General features: G+C 40.6%; 2 protein-coding genes across 3 annotated transcripts in view; both read left to right on the top strand.

The window, feature by feature from the left end:
- Window positions 1–22,343, top strand: part of LOC145348018 (uncharacterized) — a 649,120-nt gene that overhangs the window by 331,143 nt on the left and 295,634 nt on the right. The window lies entirely within an intron of this gene.
- The window catches only part of LOC145347995 (uncharacterized), a 39,786-nt gene that overhangs the window by 3,094 nt on the left and 14,349 nt on the right, over window positions 1–22,343 (top strand). Inside the window, exon 4 of one of the 2 annotated variants that reach the window (XM_080196071.1) lies at window positions 14–9,942. The exons of the other annotated variant lie outside the window; for it this stretch is intronic. Within the exon in view, the coding sequence (XP_080052197.1) occupies window positions 14–693 (680 nt within the window). The 3' untranslated portion in view covers window positions 694–9,942. Of the gene's footprint in view, window positions 1–13; window positions 9,943–22,343 lie in introns of those variants that run through there. 2 annotated transcript variants of the gene reach the window in all.

Raw genomic sequence — 22,343 nt, 5'->3', positions numbered from 1 at the left:
CTTCCTCTGACAGATACACAAGTGTCCATGGTCACATCAGTTGGTGATGGAGGAGAGTTGTCAGCAATGTCCGAGATTCCTAAAACGACTGATGAGGAAGGTACGGAAGTGAATACCTCAGGGCAGTGTGCTATGGCAGCTGCAATAGAGGAAGGAGAGGAGTGTCAGGAGGCTAAGATGCCTGAATTGGGGAGTGGTATTGGTGAGTTCAAGTTAAATGTTGTGGCTTATGTGAAGGAGGAGACCTGTGATGCTGTGGCTGCTGTGGTGAAGGGAAAACGCTCAGAATCTCCTGGAGGTGATGAACCTACAGCTGTGGGAGCAGAAGCTCCGCCATCTCCACGAGCACACGGACAACGTCAGGCCCATGCTGTTGGTGAAAAAAATAAAGATTATCTAAAGCTTCTTGCATGCTTACATCAGGACCAGGTTCAAAGTACAGAGAGCTATCAGGCCACTTCTAACTTGCTTCAGCAAACTCTGACTGAATTTAAGATGGATGTTAACCAGAATCTGCAAAGAAACAATGAGATTCTTCAGCAGCATCTACAAAGAAACAATGAGATTCTTCAGCAGCAGAATGAGGTTCTATGTCAACTTCTACGAAGAAGCAATGAAACTTTGAATGAAATGAGACATATTCTGACTCAGATTGCAGCATGCTCCCTCAGAATCAATGAGAAAGGGGGATAGACCTCAAAATAGTTTACAGAATTATTTCAGTACTGGTAAAGGAATTCAGGCTACTGGAGGTTCCGGATGTTTTGTTTCAAAGGGATAAATTTTCCCTCATGGCTAACAAAATAAATAAACAAATTAAAATTTAAGAGGTACAGAGGTACATCAATCATTAAATGGTAGCTGATGATACAATTTGTGTTCCAGGAAGTCTTTTGAAGGAAAAAGTAATAGGTTTCAATAAAAGGGTGAACCTTAAAATTAATCTAAGAAATTAATTTGTAAATGTAATTGTTACAGTGGGAACTATTTCCAAAGTATCTATTGGAGTAGATTACCTCCTCGGTGATGAGTTGGCTTGTGAAGACAAATATGCTGACAACTGTATTGCAACAGGCAGTTGATAATGGTGATCTTAAACTTTTGAAAACTAATGTGGAGAAAGATGAGAAACTCATTTCACCTAACAAGCAATTAGAGGAAAACCTGATTAGCACAGAAAATTAACGTTCATGTATGAAAGAGGATTTTGTGAATGAAAAAATGGAACTGATGAGAACAGTTGAGAACCAGTCAGGAAAAGTGGAATAGTTGACAGAGGAGTTGAACTGTCTAAAGGATAAACTTGAGAAAGCAAACTGAGAAAAGGTTGATTGTCAGTTAAAAACTTGGTGAATTTCAAGCATCAGAAGTATTTATGAAGTATAGTGGACAATATCTTGAACAAGGAAAGGAGGTTCTGGTAATCAGAATAATTGGTTGAATGCTGAATTTAAAAAGTAAAACTAATGAGCTGTGAGATCTTGGTTGTGAGAAGAGCAATGAGATGCTTAAACTTCAAAGCAAAATGAAGGAGAAGATGGATGGCATGGAGTGTTATGATTCAAAAGTTCCTGTGAATAAAAATTCATTGCTGAATTATGATCGAGTTGAACAAAGAATCGATCCAAGTACTATTACTGATGTATCAAAGTCAGTAATGGATAATGAAGAAACAACTGAAGTACCTGAAAAATTGGAAACAATGAATTATCAACCAGAAGTACTAAAATAGCAAAGTGATCTTTCTGAGTCAATAACCAGAGACACCGATGTAAAAATGCTTGTCAGTGATATTATCCAAAAAGTAGTTGTTGGAAGAAAGACAAGGGAACATTTTGCCAAAGACCAGTCACAATTTGCTGAGAAATGGACTGAGACAGGTCAGAAATTGTTTGAAAAAGTTGAAGGATTAGAACGAATGACAAAACTTCAGAGAAAGGAAGTGAATGACGTGGCTCAAACAGTATTGAAAATAATTTGTTTGAAATGGGACTCAGAGAAACAGATTACAAAGTCTTGAAGGAACAAAGCAAGAGCATAATATCATCTTGAGTGAACATCAGAAGTATCTTAACAAATATTCTTGAAACAGATTTTGATCAGAGAAGAAATGGATATGTTAATGCACAAATATGACATTTCGACTGTGTTAAATTGAAATGCAAGTTCACGTGTGAATTTGGTAAATTGGCTTGAGAATGAAATTATGCTTCTGGAAGGTAGACTTAAAATGAAACATTCTTTTCTGAGATTGAAACTGGAAATCAGAAGAAAATGAAACACAAGATTTAAGTATTACAGTGTTACCATTTACAGAGTCTGATTTTTTCAACTTATTGTCTTTGACAGGGTTAAATCATTGTAATTAATATATTATCATGTGTAAATGTGAACTAAGGAAACTGCGCTTGTATACTAAGTTATGTCTTTATATGTTTATAATGTTAGGTTTGGGTAAAGTGGGTGTAACACAATGTAAAGAAATCTTCACAATCATGATGATTTTCTTTCAAAGGGGGAGGTGTGAGAAAACCAAATATAGTTTTAAGGGATATATATTTGTATGGGTAAGCTTTAGAAATAAGGTTGAGTTTTAGGTGCATTTAATTTAATGTTTCTGTGCCTGGAATGGGACTTATAGTTAATTTCATGCTGTACAAAGGGCGGGGGTTGGTTTCAGCTGGAGCTAGGATTCTGTTATGTTTTGAGAGCTATGGCGTGAAGAATAAATATAGTTGCTCAGCAACTAGAGGTTCTTTGGAGAGAGAGAGGAAGGGCTTTCTTTCTTCTTTAGTTTGAGCTGGAAGCCAGGGGAAATTGATGGTGGACAGCTATAGAGAAAACATCTTTCAGCTTTCCAATAAGAAAAATCATACAATAGAGTGGTTACGGCAATCAGTGCCAGAAATCTAAGAAGCAACTCATTAAAGAAACCAGAGAGATAAAGAAAAGTTTCCATGTGGTCTGCAGTGAAAGAAACAAAGCAAAATAGGGAGCAGAACGGAGTACTGTTCACTTCAAGTCACAGAACTGAGAAGGAATTAGTTGGTGAGAATGCTAGAAAATAGGATTAGTTTAGAATGTTTTACTACCGCCTAGAAATTTTTAAAAATAATTGGGAAGAAAGTATTGGTTGAAATTATACAACAGTGGAAGACATTCAAGGCAAAGAAATCCCAAAGGTGTTGGTACAAAATCCTGGAATGGATCCACTGTTAAAAGTGGAGTGGAAGCTTTGTGGCAAAGTTAATTGTAAAATCTAGACTGGATTCCGGAATGCAAATTGCTAAGTAAAGTATTGCTTTGAAAGAAGATTTTATTGCATAGTTTGGAAGTGGAGTTTGAAAAGTGTCATGTGACAATCTGGGGGTAATCTGAGGAGAAATCTGCAGACACTAACTTTGTATTTTAATGCATTGTAGCTTGAAAAGTACTTTGTCATCTATATTAATCTTAAAATGTATGTGAGACTGCTGAGCTAAAGGAGGAGCAAAGGGGTATTGTATTATAGACAATTTTTCATGTTTAGTCAATCGATTTTTTTTGGTGTTGAGACCAGAAGAAATAGGAACAGAAGCAGACCTTTCAGCCCCTCAAATCTCAATAGGATCATGGCTGGTTGGCACATTTCCTGCCCTTTCCCTGTAACCCTTGATTTCCTCTCATTCGTCTAAATTCCAATGGGTAGAGTCCCAACCTGTTTAATCTTTCCTCATAAAATAATCCCTCCATACCAGGGATCATCCCAGTGAACCTTATCCGAACTGTCGCCAATGAAATAATATCCTCCCTTAAACAAAGGGACCAAAACTGCTCACAGTACTGCAGATGTGGTCTCACCAGTACCTTGTATAAGTGCAGCAAGATTTCCCTACTTGTATGTAAAGATCAACATTTCATTAGCCTTCCTGATTACTTGCTGTACCTGTGTGCTAGCTTTCTGTGTTTCATGAACAAACACTCCAAGTCCCTTTGTATTGCAACTTTCTGCAGTTTTTCTTCATTACAAATCACCAACCTGAAAAATAACTCCTTAACCCCAGTCACTGTTTCCTGCCCATTAGCCGATTCTTTATCCATATTAATGTGCTATTTCCACACCATGGGCTCTGATCTTACGACAATGTTTTCTGAGGTACTTTGTCAAATTCCTTCTGGAAGTCAAAATGCAACACATCTATTGGCTTGCCTCTATCCACTCTGGCTGAGATTTCCTAAAAAAAACTAATAAATTAATCAGACACGATTTTCCTTTCATGAAGCCATGCAGATTCTGCTTGATTATGATTTTCCAAATGTATCAATTAATAATTGATTCCAAGATTTTTCCAACAATAAATGTTAGGCTAATAGTTATCTGATTTTTGGCTCTCTCCCTTTTTGAATAGGGATGTCACATTGGCAGTTTTCCAATCCTACGGTACTTCTTCAGAATCCAAGAATTTTTGGAAAATTATAACCATTATTCCTATAGCTACTTATTTTAGAATCTTATGATGTAAGTGTCAGGACCAGAGGACCTATCTGCCTTTAGTCCCAATCGTTTGTCTAATACCACTTCTCTATTGATAATGATGGTACTTTTTTTGTTCCCCAATATTCTTTAGTATTAATGGAATGATCGAAGTATCTTCTTCTGTAAAGACTGATGCAAATCTGTTTAACTCTTCTGCCATTTCCTATAATTTAATCTCTTCATATTAATTTTCTAAGAAGCTTATGTTCACTTTGACCTCTCTCTTTTTATGTATTTAATGAAGATCTTGTCAGTTTTTAATTCCTCGCTAGTTTCCCCAAGTAGTTTATTTTCTATCTCTCTCATCTTTTTAGTCCTCCTTTGCTGGATTCTGAATTTATCCCAGCCTACAGGCTATCACTGACTTTTGCCTTTTTTATGCTTTTTCTTTCAACTGAATACTCTCCTTAACTTCCCTGGTTAGCCATAGTTGGTTAATCTCTCTCTTACAATCTTTCCTTCTTAAACGTCAGCCACTGCTTGCTTACTGTCTTTTCCTGCTAATCTATACATCCAGTCCAACTTATCTAACTCTATCTTCATTTCATCATAATTCCCTTTTATTTAAATTAAACAGTTGTTTCTGATCCAAGTTTGTCATTCTCAAACTGAGAATCAAATTCTATTGTATTGTGATTACTACTACTAAAGGGATCTTTTACTCAGAGGTCATTTATTAAAACTGCCTCATTACTCATTATGAAATCCAATATAGCCTGTTCCCTGGTTGGCTCAACATGAAGACTAAAGTCACCCATAATTATTGCAGTATAATCTTTACATGCTCTTATTATTTGCTGATTTTATACCCTTTCCAACGGTGTGGCTACAGGTTGGGGGATTGTACACTTCTCCCACCAATGTCTTCTTTCCATTATTGTCTTTTTACCTCCACCCAAATGAACTCGATACTGTTCAAGCCAAGATTGTCTCTCAGAGCTGATCTCATTTAATCTCTTACTAACTGTGCTACTCTATCACCTTTTCCTTCCTTCCTGTCTTTCCAAAGGATCAAACATCTTTGGATATTAAGTTTGCAGTTTTGATCTTTTAACCATGTCTTCATAATGGCTATGAGATCATATCCATTTACCTCAATTTGCGCTGTCAGTTCATCTGCCTTGGTTTGGATGCTTCAAGTTTAGGTTGCCTTTTTGTCATGTTTGGTCATCCTAACTTTTGTTTATTTCTGTGGCCCTATTTGCCTCTCGTTATTGATCACACCGTTGACCGTTTTGCCTTTCACTGTTCTTACTTTTATTGCTATCTTTGTTTCTTGTCCTTGTCACCCTGCTTATGTCGCCATTCCAGTTTAAATCATTCCCAACCATGCCAGCAAATATTTACCCTGGGACATCAGTTCCAGTCCTTTCTAGGTGTAACCCATCTAGTTTGTACAAGTCCTATTTCCCACAGAACCAATTACGATGTCCCAGGAATCTGAAACGCTCCTTGCACCATCTTTCCAGCCATGTATTATTCATCTGATAGTTCCTGATATTTCTACTCTGACAAGCATGCAGCCCTGCTATTAACCTTGAGATCACTAGCTTGGAGATACTACTTTTCAGCTTACTTCCTAACTCCCTATATACAATTTTAGGACTTCATCCCTTTTTTTAAATGTGTCTTGGTACCGATGTGTACCTTGACCATTGGTGTTCACCCTCCTTCAGAATGTCCTGCAGCTGCTCTGAGACACCCTTGACCTTTGTAGCATGGAGGCAACATTTCATTCTAAAGTCTCAGTTTTGAACACAGAAATGCCTATGCATTTATAAGTGATGGAAGGGGTCATCAACAGTGCTATTAAGCAGCACCTGCTCAGCAATAATCTGTTCAGTGACACCCAGTTTGGGTTTCGCCAGGTTCAATCAGCTCCTGACCTCACTGCAGCCTTGGTTCAAACATGGACGAAAGAGCTGTATTCCAGAAGTGAGAGTGACAGCCTTTGACATCAAGGCTGCATTTGATCAAATGTGGCATCAAGGAGCCCTAGTAAAACTGGAATCAGTGGTGTCAGGGGGCAAACACTTCGCTGGCTGAAGTCATTCCTGGTACATAGGAAGATGGTTATGGTGTGGAGAGTCAGTCATCTCAGCTCCAGGACATCTCTGCAGGAGTCCCTCAGGGTAGTGTCCTAGGCCCATGACCTTCCCTTCATCATAAGGTCAGAAGTGGAGATGTTCACCGAGGATTGCACAATGTTCAGCACAACTTGTGACTCCTCAGATACTGAAGCATTCCATGTTCTAATACAACACGATCTGGACAATATCCAGGCTTGGGATGACAAGGGACAAGTAACATTCGCTCCACACAAATGCCAGGCAATGACCAACTCCAATAAGATACACTCTAACCATCACCCCTGACATTCAATGATGTTACCATCACTGAATCCCCCACTGTCAACATCCTTGGGATTACCATTGACTAGAAAATCAACTGTACTCGCCACATAAAATACAGGGACTACAACAGTAGTTCAGAGGCGAGGAATATTGCAGCAAGTAACTCACCTGACTTCCCTATTCACCATCTACAAGACACAAGTCAGGAGTGTGATGGAATACTCCCCACTTGCTTGGATGGCTGCAGCTCCAGCAACACTCAAGAAGCTTGACACCACCTCAGACCACGCAGCTGCTTGATTTGCACCACATCTACAAACATGCACTCCCTCCACCAACAACGCTCATTAGCAGCAGTGTGTACTATCTACAAGATGCATTGCAATAATTCACCAAAGATCCGTAGATCCTTCCAAACATATAACCACTTCCATCTAGAAGGAGAAGGGCAGCAAACACATGGGAACACTACCACCTGAAAGTTCCCCTCCAAGCCACATGCCATCCTGCCTTGGAAATATATCACCATTCCTTTACACTCACTGGATCAAAATCCTGGAATTCTCTCCCTAACGGATCAATCCACAGCACGTGAACTGCAGCAATTCAAGAAGGCAGTTCACTACCACCTTCTGAAGGACTGGGCTAGGGATTGGCAATAAATTGCTGGCCAGCCAGTGAACCCATGTCCCACGAATGAATTAAAAAAAAATCCCCTTACAATTGAATCCCTGATAACTATTGCATTCGCACGTTTTCTCCTCCTGTACTGTGCAGCAAAGCCAACCATAGTGCAGCGAATTAGACTATTACTGCTTTCTCTGAGAGGCCATTCTCCCAAACCATATCCAAAGTGGTATATCTGTTCTGCAGTGTAATGGTCAGAGTTTCTTGTACTGACTGCTTAGTTCTCTTACACTGTCTAGTGGTCACCTGCTCCCTTTCTGCCTGTTGATGTGACCACCTCTCTGTATGTGCTGTACAAGATATTCTCAGCTTTGTGGATACTTCACAATGTCCTCAGCCGCTGCTCCAGTTCTGAAACCCAGGAGCTGCAGCTGAAGATACTTCCTACACACAAATGGAAAAGTTCCTGGCTTCCCACATGGAGCACGTAGGAACAGGTCTTCAGCCCTTCAAGGCTGCTCTGCCATTCATTTTGATCATGGCTGATCATCAAATCAATATCCTTCCCCCCATATCCCTGATCCTTTTAACCCTAAGAACTATATCTAACTTCCTGAAATCACATGATTTGGCCTCAAGTACTTTCTGTGGTAGTGAATTCCATAGATTCAGTGAAGAAATTTCACCTCAGTCCTAAAAGGTTTACCCCTTATCCACAAACTATAACCCCTACTTTTGGACTTCCCAACATCAGAAATATTCCTTCTGAATCTTCCCATCTAATTCTGTTAGAGCTTTATACTTTTGTATGCAATCCCCTCTCACTCTTCTAAACTCCAATGAATACAATCTTAACAAACTTAGTCTCTCCTCATATGACAGACCTGCCATCCCAGGAATCACCTGGTAAATTTTTGCTGATTTCCCTCTATAGCAAGGACATCCTTCTTCAGGTAAGAACATGAAACCTACACACAATACTCCAGATCTGGCCTCACCAACGCTCGGTGCAATTTCAGTAAAACATCCCTATTCCTATATTCAAATCCTCTTGCAATGAAGGCCAGCATATCATTTGCTGCCTTTACTGCCTGTTGCACCTACATGCTTCCATTGACTCATGCACAAAGTTCTCAAGGTGTTGCTGAGTATCCTGTTTTTCAATTTACACCCATTCAAATAATAATCCGCCTTTCTTTATTGATACTGAATTGGATAATCTCACATTTATCCACATTATACCGCATATGACCACTCACTCTGCCTTTCCAAATCATGTTGAATCTTCTCTGCATCCTCACAGCTCACTCTCCCTCTCAACTTTGTATCATTTGCCAATGCGGAGCTGTCCTGTTGTGACCTACTCTTTAAATTAAATCTTTTAAATCAAATACTCTAGGGCCCTTTTGTTCTGATGCTCATTACTACTGAATGTACAAACTGTAAACTGCAAAACAACCTTCTAAATTATAAGCGATACAAGTAGTAAATACTTACCACTACTTATCAATCAACTCTCTCCCTTATAGCCTCCACAGCTCAACAGGTAAAGAGAGCTCAGAAAAGCAAAGAAAAAATGCAAAGCACACCTCTTCCCCCTCCGAATTCCCATGTGTTCCAAATTCCCCATACCCACACTCAGTCTGCCTTTGTCTCACTCGGGTGAGGTCATTCCACCGATTATGTGCAAGCTCACTGATTAAAATTAATTAGTACTCCTGTATCACTGTTCCTTCGTGGTTGAAAAGTAGAAATTACAGTGTTTTGAGCCAGGATTCTATTCTGGGATCTTCCCATCCAGTTATAATATCTACTGGTACCATAACATGATGTTAAAGGGAGAGTGTCTGAAACCCAACAGGTGTAGATTTGACTCATTAGGAGCTGGTCTGAGCTCCACAGATTTGTTTGAATAGATAAAGTGCCCTAATGGGTCCCCAAACACGTTTGCAGCAGCAAAAATTGAGCACATTTAGATGTGCTTTGAGATTACTAAATGCAGCCAATGAATATGTATGGAAATCACACAAGCTCATTGAAACTCAAGAATAGTTGTCAGAAGATAAGCTGTCAAGGGGATCTGTGAAACTCAAAAGGCATTTGAATCTCCTGTCTTTAATTCTTGGAAAAAAAGTATTTGGAGTGTTAAAATAATTGCCTTCCAATGTGTCTTTTGGCATAAGCCTCGGATTGACTGGATTGGTTCTACATGACAGATTTTACAACCATCCATGAGCAAAGTTGTGTGCCTGCAGTTTCACAGATTGATTCACAACTCCAAGTGGTTATGGACACTTTGAAGTGGGACTATATATTTAATTGTTTGCTTTTATTGGGCATTATGCAATTTAATATAAACTTAGTTATATAGGATAACATAATTGAAATGTAATTGTGCTTTTTATGAATTACCTTTATGAATAATTGTTGTTCAAAAAAATAAAGTCTACAACAGATACTTGGAGCTTTGTTTTTATTAAATCTCAGCAAGGGTCCCGAGTTCTGCCCATTGTGGATAATGGGAGAGTTGGCTTTGGTGGTGTTATGACAATGTTTGGGTTTGAATTGCCACTAATTGGCCTAGGGGCCAATCTGGACTGAGTGGGAAGGGAGGGCAGAGGTCGGCATGGACAGTTTGAGGGGTCATGGGTGGAAGACGTAGGATGACAGTGGGTGTGAAGAGTCGGAGGTTCGGGGTGGTGGTGCAAAGTGTTGGCTGGGAAATCTTTTGGCATGGATAGGATGTGGGCAGTGTGCGAGGTATGACAGTTGTTTTGTTTCTCTTTTTAAACTTCAAGATGACAGTTCTCTGAGACAGGCCTTTCCAGAGAGCCCAACTCCTCACGCAGCATCTTCTGCACTTATTCTAGGGTCACTTGGCCCATCTCAAAGAACAAAAACAGCCCAGGAAACAGGCCCTTCGGCCCAACGAGCCCGCACCACCATTTTAACATTACGAGTCCCCCCTCCACCCATGACCCTTATCTATGCTTATGGCATTCCACATTGAGGGTACTCCACCATCTTGGAATGAATATCCCAACTTCACAACCTTTTCCTGGCTTGGGTTGCTCCAATCAAACAGTTCAGCACAAAGTACTGAGTAAACTGGTCTCTCAGCTCGATCTTCTCACACAGCATAAGGGGCATTTCCACATTTGATTCCCCATAGGATATTATGGGAAGTAATCCATAGGAATTTTGATCACTGAATATTCATCCCTGAATGAGTATGGATATTACAGGATGCCATCTTTAACAAAAACTGCTTGTTTGACAGAGATTTCTAGTGTAGGAAATAGCATTCTTCTTCTTCAGATGTGTTTGACAGGAGGTCAGAACAGGAAGATCCACAGCAATGCTGATGTATGGTGATGGAATCAGCCCAGGAGGGAGGGACACATCAGAGAGGGAGACGGTCAATAGAGAACAAGATGGAGACAGGGGAGATGGGCACAGCAGAGAGGGAAAGAAGGTGAGGACTCAGTGTTTGGACACTGACTCAGGATGTGAGGTGGCGGTCAATGTGTTGAAGTGCCCATGTGTTCATGTCTGACAGTCCTGTTCTATCTAGGGATCAACTCCTGAAAAGGCTTCCTTTGGCTTCAGTTTCAGAAGCTCAACATTCACCTCATCCTTTCATCTCTCCCACAACGTCTTCATTTATTAGCCTCTCCTGCAATGTCCTGGTCCATTCACCACTCTTGGGACATCACAGCTAATTTCCCTTTCCAAGGATGTTCCAGTCCCAGTGTCACCTGTCCCAGTTCTTCTTCTATAATTTTCCAGTCTATACCTTATTTGAGAGTGATATTGTTCAGCATGCAATACACTATGATGATTATAATCATTCTCTCTCTCTTTCTGGAAGCTTCACAGGAACATTGCAGCAAGCCAAGGACAGACATGTGACAGTCAGTTTTTATACTCCCCACTAGCTTACTTTCATAGTCTATTCTCCCCTTCTTAATCAATTCATTGGTCATCCTTTGCTGAATTTTAAATTGCTCTTAATCCTTGGGCCTATTGCCTTTTCTTGCCTACTTTAATGCTTCTTCCTTGAATCTAATCCAATCTCCTTGTAAGCCATGGTTTGGCCAAAGTTTTCTTACCACTCTTACACCAAGCAGGAATAAACAACATCTAGGGTTCACTTATTTGTTCCTTAAATACCTGACATTGCCTGACCACTGCCTTTCATTTCAGTAATGTTTCCCAGTCCACCATGTCCAATTCATGTCTCATACCATCATAGTTACCTTTATTGGGATTCAAGAACCTGGTTTCAGAATCAACCACATCACTATCCATCTTGATAAAGAATTCATTCATATTGTGTTCACTCGTCCTCATGGGTTCTCTCACAACTGGATTGCCACCTAATCCTTTCTCATTGCACAATACCCAGTCCAAGATGGCCTGTTACTTTGTTGGTTCCTGAGCATATTGGTCCCAAAAACCATCCCAAATACACTCAGAAATTCCTCCTTTATTGTATTATGACTAATTTGACTCTCCCAATCTGTATCCAGATTTAAGTCGCCCCTAATCACAGATGTTCCTTTAACGCACGCATCTCTGATTTCCTGTCTAATGCTATTCCCAACATTACCATTACTGTTTGGTGATCTGTATACCACTCCACAAATGTTTTTTCCCTTTTGCGTTTTTTAACTTGACCCATACAGATTTCACATCATCTATGCTAATATATTTCCTCAATATTGTATCAATATTTTGTTTAATCAATGATGCAATTCCAGCACCTATTAATTTCAATCAATCCTTCCTAAACATTGAATAGCCCTCAATGTTTAGTTTCCATCTTTGGTCACCTTGGAGCCACATTTCCCTAATACCATCTATATTATATCCTTTACTTCCATCTATTCATCATTTTGTTTTGAATGCTCTGATCATTTAGATACAAAACCTTAAGATGAGACTTTTAATGTTTCTTGTCCTGTTCCTACTATTTTTTAACTCTGTTCTTATCTGACTGTGGCCCTTGATTTCTCTGCCTACCACTTTTCTTATTTTCTTTATTGTCTTTTCCTCTTGTTCTTAATTTCCCCTGTTCTGAATCCTTGTAAAAGTTTCCATGCTTCAACCATATTAGTTTAAATTGCCTCCAACCACTCTAGCAATTTCCCCCACACAACAACATCAGTCCCGGTCCTGCCCAGGATCCTGTAACCCATCCAGTTTGTACAGGTCCCATCTCTCCCAGAACTGGTTCCAATACCCCAGAAATTTAAAACCCTTGTCCTCGCACCATCTTTTCATCCATGTATTTATTCAATGTATCCTGCTGTTTCTCCTCTGACTAGCAGGTGGCACTGGTAGTAATCCTGACATCACTACTTTTGAGGTCCTACTGTTCAGCTTGCTTCCTAGCTCCCTATATTCTGCTTTTAGGAAAGTAACTCTGTTACTCGAAGTAATACAGTGACTCATGGACTAACACTGTGACTCGGGGAGTAACACTGACCTGAAGAATAATACTGTGACTAACACTGATTTGTCAAGTGAGACTGTGATTTGGGAAGTGACACTCAGAATAGAAACTGTGTTTGAGGAGTTTTTGTCTGCTGTTTTTCTAAGGGCGGCATGGTAGCACAGTGGTTAGCACTGCTGCTTCACAGCTCCAGGGACCTGGGTTCGATTCCTGGCTTGGGTCACTGTCTGTGTGGAGTTTGCACATTCTCCTCGTGTCTGCGTGGGTTTCCTCCGGGTGCTCCAGTTTCCTCCCGCAGTCCAAAGCTGTGTGGGTTAGGTTGATTGGCCATGCTAAAATTGTCCTTTAGTGTCCTGAGATGCGTAGGTTAGAGGGATTAGTGGGTAAATATGTAGGGATATGGAGGTGGGTCCTGGGTGGGATTGTGGTTGGTGCAGACTCGATGAGCCAAATGGCCTTTTTCTGCACTGTAGGTTTTCTATTTCAATGATTCAGTTCCTCTTGCTTGGGAAGTGATAGTGACTCAGGAGATTGAATCCAAAGTGACCAACTCAGGAAATAAAGAACATTTATTGTGAGATCTTGGCAGGGATGGTTTGTGTGTATGTGGTTGGGGGCATAGGGTGGTTGGGTGTTCATTGTAAATTTGTGAGGGAGGGACTGGCTATTATCTGACCTGGTGAATATTTCCAGAATTCTTTGATTTGATTCTAGCTTTTAAAGGAGGGAAAAAGCCCATTCAGTCTGTCTGCTTTCTACTTTGCTTCTGCTCTACATGAACTGTCTCCCTTCCTATTTTCTTTCTCACTGTGTCTCTTGCCAATACAAGATGGTCACCCATCTTCATACACAAATCTGCGATTGCACAGAAATTCAATGATGTCATTCCACTGCTCCCAACTTGCTGGTACCCTCTGCACATTTTTCAATGATATCACTGTGTATGTGCGCCACTTTCCTGATTTTGTGTTGTAAATACTCTGATGTTTATTTAGCATCAATCAGTTAGACTGAAGCAATATTTTCCTTAGTTTCTCGCACTTCCAAACCAGTATGTTTTTTTCAAATAATTTGGGAATATATGGGGATAAATGTCATCAACATAGAATCCCTACAGTGCAGAAGGAGGCCATAAGAACATAAGAAATAGGAGCAGGAGTAGGCCATCTAGCCCTTCGAGCCTGCCCCGCCACTCAATAAGATCATGGCTGATCTGAAGTGGCTCAGTTCCACTTTCCCACTTTCTCCCCATAACCCTTAATCCCCTTGCCTACCAGAAACCTATCTACCCGCGTCTTAAATATATTCAGCGAGGTAGCCTCCACTGCTTCAACGGGCTTGTGTTCCAGAGATTCACCACCCTTTGAGTGGAGAAGTTCCTCCTCAACTCTGTTCTAAACTGCCCCCCCCTTATCTTGAGGCTGTGCCCTCTAGTCCTGCTGTCCTTTCTGAGTGGGAAGAACCTCTCCACCTCTACCCTATCCATCCCTTTCATCATCTTATACGTCTCAATGAGATCCCCCCTCATCCTTCTAAACTCTAACGAGTACAAGCCCAGTCTATTCAGCCTCTCCTTATAGCTCAACCCCCTCAACTCCGGTATCAGCCTAGTGAACCTCCTCTGCACTCCCTCCACGGCCAAAATATCCTTGCGCAAGTGCGGCGACCAAAACTGCACACAGTACTCCAGCTGCGGCCTCACCAGTGCCCTGTACAGCTGCAGCAAGACCTCCCTACTTTTATATTCAATCCCCCTCGCTATGAAGGCCAGCATCCCATTTGCCTTCCTGACCACCTGCTGCTCCTGTAGGCTGGGTTTTTGCGATTCATGCACAAGGACCCCCAGGTCCCTCTGCACCGTAGCATGCTGCAGCTTTTCACCTTGTAAGTAGTAGTCCTTCTTACTATTATTCCTACCAAAGTGGATAACCTCACACTTGCCAACATTGTATTCCATCTGCCAGGTCCTCGCCCACTCGCCCAGCCTATCTAGATCCCTCTGCAGACTTTCCACACCCTCCACACAATTTGCTGTTCCACTTATCTTTGTGTCATCGGCAAATTTCGACACCTTACACTCGGCTCCCTCCTCCAGATCATCTATATAAATGGTAAATAGCTGAGGCCCCAGCACCGATCCCTGGGGCACTCCCCTAGTCACCAACCGCCAATCCGAATAGCACCCATTGACATCCACTCTCTGCCTCCTATTTGACAGCCAATCCCCTATCCACGCTAACACCTTACCCCCAACTCCATGCCCCCTAACCTTCTGTAACAACCTTTTGTGCGGCACCTTATCAAACGCCTTCTGAAAATCGAGAAACACCACATCCACCGGTTCCCCTCTATCCACCGCACTAGGCACATCCTCATAGAATTCCAATAAATTTGTCAGACACAACTCCCCCTTAACGAATCCGTGCTGCGTCTGCTCTATCAAGCAATTCTTCTCAAGATGCCTCGCTATTTTCTCTTTGATGACAGATTCAAGCATTTTTCCTACAACAGACGTTAAACTAACTGGCCTATAATTCCCTGCCTTTTGCCTGCTACCCTTTTTAAACAGCGGCGTATCATTAGCCGTTTTCCAATCTTCCGGCACTTCCCTGGAGTCCAGCGAGGTTTGGAAAATAATCACCAAGGCGTCCACTATCACCTCTGCCATTTCCTTCAGGATGCATTCCATCTGGTCCTGGGGACTTGTCCACCATCAGTCCCTCTAGTCTGTCGAGCACTGCCTCTCTAGTAACAATGATCTCATTCAGGCCCTCCACTCCTACCATCTTTCCATCGTTAACACCTGGCAAACTACTTGCGTCCTCCTCCGTGAAAACCGAAGCAAAAACAGAGCATCCCAATTTGCCCTATCCCCATAGCCCTAAGTATTTACCTTGCTAATCCCCCCTGATTTATACATCTTGGAACACTAAGGGACAATTTAGCATCTAACCTGGATTTGCACACCTTTGGACTAGGAAGAAAGCAGAGCACCAAGAGGAATCTCAGCAAACATGGGGAGAACAATGCAAACTTCACACAGACAGTCACACAAGGCTGGAATTGAACCCAGATCCCTGATGCTGTGAGACAGCAATATTAAGTACTGTGCCACCCTGTCAAAATCTCCATTGAATTAACATTTCTCCTGAGTGTTTCTCATGTTAAACACAGAGTCTGTGGAAAAAAATGCTCTTTGCCAGCACAACTGAAACTCCTAGTGAATTGATAACTTATTTTACACTCTTTATGAGGGCAACACAGTGGCACCGTGATTACACTGCTGTGTGATATTAGTGTATCTTTAAGAGATGCTTTTTTAAAAATCATGTTTGCTGTAGCTCTCGCAGCCTCAGCGCTCAAGACTGTTGACAGATCACGTGTTTCCACAGTTTGTTTTCCTTCCAAGTGTGTTTAATGTTTCATTTTCTGTTTAGCTGCAGTAATTCGAGTTTTAGAAGGGACATCAAGCTGAAACGAAATGCTACTCTCTCCCTGGCTTTGGAAATTCTGCTGGTTAGCTGAAAGCAAAGCTTCTTGTCTTTCTGGAGTAGAAAATCTGCTGTTGCTGGTTTGACGAGAGCCTCTCCCTGGTGTTCTGGGAAGCTGTTCTGACTTCAAACTGTTCTGCGTGTATCCAGAGGGCTGGTAGAAATTACAAGGCTGAGAAGTCAGTTTCAATTCTCCAACCAAAGGACTCAGCTCCATTATCATGTGAGTATTAGTGTTTGGTAAGTTGACTTGTGAAAAGTGTTTTTTGTCTATGGGAAATTTTGTTTGATTGGAAAATTTTAGATGTTTTTTTAAGGATTATACATGATCATGGTTGTTTTGTTTTTGTTTCTAATTGATAAAAGTTATTGCTAATTTTCTTTCTATACATTCTTAAATGTATTCCTAAATAAACTTTGTTTGATAAAAACTCCCTAGTGGATCATTTGAATCATACCTGAAGTGAAACAAATCATGCTTATCCTAGCCAAATTCAAAGTGCAAACTTATGATTCAAGTGGGCTTCATGAAACAATTTCTGATCTGAATTATAACAGCTCCCTCATAGCGCCGGGGACCCAGGTTTGATTCCCAGCTTGGGTCACTGTCTATGGGGAATCTGCACATTCTTGCCGTTTCTGTGTGTAAGACATGCTGGTTAGGTGCATTGGCCATACTAAATTCTCCCTCAGTGTACCCGAACAGGCGCCAGAATTTGGTGACTAAGAAATTTTCACAGTGCAGTGTTAATGTAAGCTTACTTGTAGCACTAATAAATCAAAACTTAAAAATGTTAACTTAAACTAGACATAGAAAAGGACATACCTACAATACTCTGGTCACTGAAAGTAAGCATGGAGGTACAGCAGGCAGTCAAGAAGGCAAATATATTGGTTTTCGTAGTGAGAAGATTTGAATATAGGACTAGGGATGCTTTTTTTGCAACTGTATAGGGCATTGATGAGGCCGCACCTGGAGTTTGTGCGCAGTTTTGGCGGCCTTATGTGAGGAAGAATGTCTTTGCTTGTAATAACTCCATGGAGGCGAAAATCCCATCACCAAGTTACTTTCTTTACACCATACATCTGTACACAGCCAGCTCTCCAGTTGCTCCCTGCTAAATGCAGGCTAGGAGTCTGACATACCTGCTTTAAATAGAGAACATGAGGGTCCCTGATTTAACCATCACTTAGGACTCATCAGGTAGTTCATACTCCAGTAAGCCAACCTCATTAGCTTAGCTGAACTCATCACATTGCTATAGAGTGAGTGCAGAGAACGTTCCCCAGGCTGATTCTTGGGATGGCAGGTCTGTCGTATGAAGACAGACTAAGTTGGTTAGGATTATATTCATTGGAGCTCAAAAGAGTGAGAGGGGATCTGATAGAAACTTACAAAATTCTAACATGATTAGACAGGGTTGATTCAGAAAGAATGTTCCCGACAGTGGGAAGATCCAGAACTAAGTGTTGATAGTTTGAGGATATAGGATAAACCACTTATGACTGAGGTGAGAAGAAGTTTATTCACCCAGAAAGTGGTGGATCTGTGCAATTCACTACCACAGAATGTAGTTGAGTTCAAAATGTATATTTTCAAAAAGTTAGACATAGTTCTTGGGACTAAAGGGATTAAGGGTGGGGGGATGGGGGGGAGGATAAGATCAGGATATTGAATTGAATGATCAGCCCTGATCAAAATGAGTGGGGGAACAGGCTCCAAATGGCCTACTTCTGCTTCTATTTTCTATGATTTTATGAAACATATTGGATTCTTAAGGAACCTAAAAGGGTGTTTCCCCTCATAGGAGATTCCAGAACCAGAGGACGGAGTCTTAAAATAAAGTGGTGCCAATTTAAGACTGTGATGAGCAGCAATTTGTTCTGAGTTCAGACTGTTTGGAACTCCTTCCCATATAGAGCTATGGGGGCCGAGTCATTTTTTGTTTTAGATCAATGTTTTGTGGAGATAGAAAGATTTTTGATAAATAAGGGAATCAAGGGTTATGGAGGAAGGGCAGGAATGGGCTCAAGTGAATGTGAGGAAGGTTGTTGGATCCACCATGATCTAATAGAATGGCCAAACAGCTCCTACTGTTCCAATTTCTTCTGGTCTTTTAATCTCAGTCATATTGTACAGAGTTTTGTTTTGCTTTTGCTTTATAAATAGAGATGGTGAACTTTCTCTTTGTTCCTCTCAATTTTGTAATACTGCAGAAGGAGAGGAGAGGACAGAGAAGGGGTTGTCTATAAGATATTGATTGTATATTAATTTTAGAATTAGACTAACATTTTGGGATCCCATGTTAACCCAGATCTTAAATAGATTAGCTTAAATTCTGATGAAGCATTGCCCAGACTCAAATGTTGGCTCTGTTCTCTCTCCACAGATACTGTCAAACCTGCTGAAATTATCCAGCATTTTCTGTTTTTGTTTCATATTCCAGCATCCGTAGTTTTTTGCTTTCAGCTTAAATTCTTGCCATCTGGGAGAATGTGGTCATTAAATAGTTAAAACAGGGTGGCTACAATTATCTACTATTTAAAACATTTCAGGGCTGTCAGTACTGTGAGGAAAGTCTTACTGATAAGAGTTAGATGCCTGACTGTCCAAGGATGCTGCTCACACTCGGTGTCTGTTTTGTTTTAAAAGTCAAACAAAGAACTAGTTCAAGGCCCTTTTAAAAAATAATTTCACTCTCATTGTGAATCCTTCTTGATAGCAAAAAGGGCTCATACAACACATAACTTTTAATGAGAATAGTCTGGTCTTACGTTGATCATTTAAAGCGATCAATAGAGTCAGTCATTGAAGATGTCTGTGTTGTTGATCTTTCCAGTTTCAACATGAGAGACACTGCCTTTAATAACTGGTACTAATGGTGTTTAGGATGTGGGTAACTAGTTCCTGTGTGTGTATGAAAACAACTTGAGAAGACTGTGATAAGGATATAACATGGCTGAATGGGAATGTCACTTGTACTTTTTTAATGTAACAGGTTGTGAAGTTAGTGCTCGTAAAATTATTTTTAAAATTGTAAAATGCTAAGAGCTATAATATTTCATGGTTCTGTTTAAAAAGTATGTTTTCAAAGGAGATGCAGGTGCAAGATGCTGTACACTGCGAGCATAGAGTGAAACATTGTATTGTGAGCCTAGGCAGTAGTGCTGCCAAGACAACAGGTTGTTTCTGAAGTTAAAATTCGAATAACAGCAGCCTATCAGATTTGAATTTGATGCTTTGGTAACCTGTAAAGCAATCCTATTGTGGGGATGTTGTTATGTCATCAGGGGTATAAAAGATGGGAGCAGTGGCACAAATGGTAGAAGAACGCCTGCCACCTGCCCAGTAACAGCTTAGTTCAGCTCTGAGAGAGAGAAGAGAGAGAGACTTGCTGGATCTCTCATAACTTAAAGTCTTAAAAGAAAGCCTCATCCCAATTGCAAAGATACCAACAGAAGAAATCAGTAAAGAAGATTCTAGAAGATAAATAAAACTGGATGTATTTTGAGAATAACTAGAAATTGTATTTTTTTTGTTAACTGCGTTGTTTGTGATTAGCCTTTTGTGACATCTGTTTGGGTTGGGTGGATTGGCCATGCTAAGTCACCCCTTAATATCAAGGGGACTAGTTACGGTAAATACATGGGGTTATGGGGTAGGGCCTGGGCAGGATTGAGTTGGTGCAGATTCGATGGGCTGAATTGCACTGTAGGATGATATGATGATATGTAATGGAGTGTTTGGTGTCGAGCCTTTTAGTTTATTACAACTTTGTTTCCTTTAAGTAGCCAGACCAATTCACAAAGTCTTTCAAACAGCTGTTTATTCAAGCCATATAGAGCAAGGGCCCTGGAATGCAAGCTAGTACAGAGTACAGATATACAAAAGCAGACATACTTTCAGATTTAATTATGAGTAATTAACATATTCCAATCAAAATATAAGAGTTATCTCTCTTCAGTTGCAATGATTGATTAGGGTTACATCATGCATAAGGCAGAAATGTTAAAACCAATTAGAACCATTGCATGCTTTCTTAATTATACTGTCCAATCAGTACAAAAGGTTTGATCCTGTTAGCTAACTATGGTTACAAGATATACTTGACATCCCAGCTTATTTCTAGGTTTGTAGTTATCAGTTACTTCTCCCACGTCCAGATGTTTGATCTAATGGACTGTCTCAAGCTGAGCCATAGATAGATAAAGAAACTGACACCCCACAGAAGTTCACTCCCTATTTCATCTGTAGCCCGTATCTATTGCTTGAATAAGCATACATTTTTTTCCTTTGCCTGGGAATTAACAGCCCACAGCTTGGTGCCCTGGTGTACTATCATGCAATTAAACTGTGCATGCTTACTGTGCTTGACTGATCTTTTCACCCTTTCACTGAGTATGATTATCCACATGGCTATAAATCCTCTTCAGGGAGAATTTGTTGCCATGGAATATAATTATTAATATAGCTCCTATCGCCTACAGGACATCATAGAAATCTTTAAAATTATGAATTATAAAATGAAGAATTGGAGCTAAACAAAGAGAGAAAAACACTTTTGTGGGGGAATGCAAAACTAGGGGTCAGAAATATAAGTTGGTCAATAATAAATCCAATGAGGAATTCAGGAGAAAATTCTTTCCCAACAGAATGATCAGAATGTGGAATTTGCTCCCACAACGAATGGTTGAGGTAAATAGTTTTGATATATTTGATGGGAAGTCAGGTAAGTAGTTGGGGGAGAAAGGAATAGAAGGATCTGCTGACAGGGTGAGATAAAATAGGTAGGGAAAAAGCTCATCTGGAGCATGGACACCAGTAGAAAGCAGATAGGCTGAATGATCTGTTTCTGCATTTGAACAACTTCTTGAAAATTTGGTTTAGAATGAAAACAAAATTGCTGGAAATACACAGCAGGTCAGACATCATCTGTGGAGAGAAAACCATAGAACACTACAGCACAGAAACAGGCCCTTTGGCCCTTCTTGGCTGTGCCGAACCATTTTTCTGCCTAATCCTACTGACCTGCACCTGAATCATATCCCTCCACCCCACTCTCATCCATGTACCTGTCCAAGTTTTTCTTAAATGTTAAAAGGAAGCCTGCATTTGCCCACTTCATCTAGCAGCTCATGCCACACTCCCACCACTCTCTGTGTGAAGAAGCCCTCCCTAATATTTCCTTTAAACTTATCCCCCTTCACCCTTAACCGATGTCCTCTAGTTTTTTTCTCCCCTAGCCTCAGTGGAAAAAGTCTGCTTGCATTCACTCTATCTATACCCTTCATAATTTTATACACCTGTATCAAATCTCCCCTCATTCTTCTACGCTCCAGGGAATAAAGTCCTAACCTATTCACTCTTTCTCTGTAACTCAGTTTCTCAAATCCCAGCAACATCCTTGTAAACTTTGTCTGTACTCTTTCAACCTTATTAATATCCTTCCTGTAATTAGGTGACCAAAACTGCGCACAATACTCTAAATTCAGCCTCACCAATGTCTTATACAAGCTCACCATAACATTCCAACTCTTATACTCAATACTTCGATTTATAAAGGCCAATGTTTCAAAAGCACTCTTTATGACCCTATCTACCTGTGACGCCACTTTTAGGGAATTATGTATCTGTATTCCCAAATCCCTCAGTTCTACTACACTCTTCAGTGTCCTACCATTTACCATGTATGTTCTTCCTTGGTTTGTCCTTCCAAAGTTCAATACCTCACACTTATCTGCATTAACTCCATCTGCCATTTTTCAGCCTATTTTTCTAGATGGTCCAAATCCCTCTGCAAGCTTTGAAAACCTTCCTCACTGTCCACTACACCTCCAATCTTTGTATCATCAGCAAATTTGCTGTTCCAATTTACCACATTATCATCCAGATCATT

The sequence above is a fragment of the Carcharhinus amblyrhynchos genome, chromosome 9, assembly GCF_965287045.1.
Source record: "Carcharhinus amblyrhynchos chromosome 9, sCarAmb.v2.hapA, whole genome shotgun sequence".
Taxonomy (NCBI): domain Eukaryota; kingdom Metazoa; phylum Chordata; class Chondrichthyes; order Carcharhiniformes; family Carcharhinidae; genus Carcharhinus; species Carcharhinus amblyrhynchos.
The sequence above is the reverse complement of the archived record's forward strand: the minus strand, read 5'-3'. Positions and strand labels throughout refer to the sequence as shown.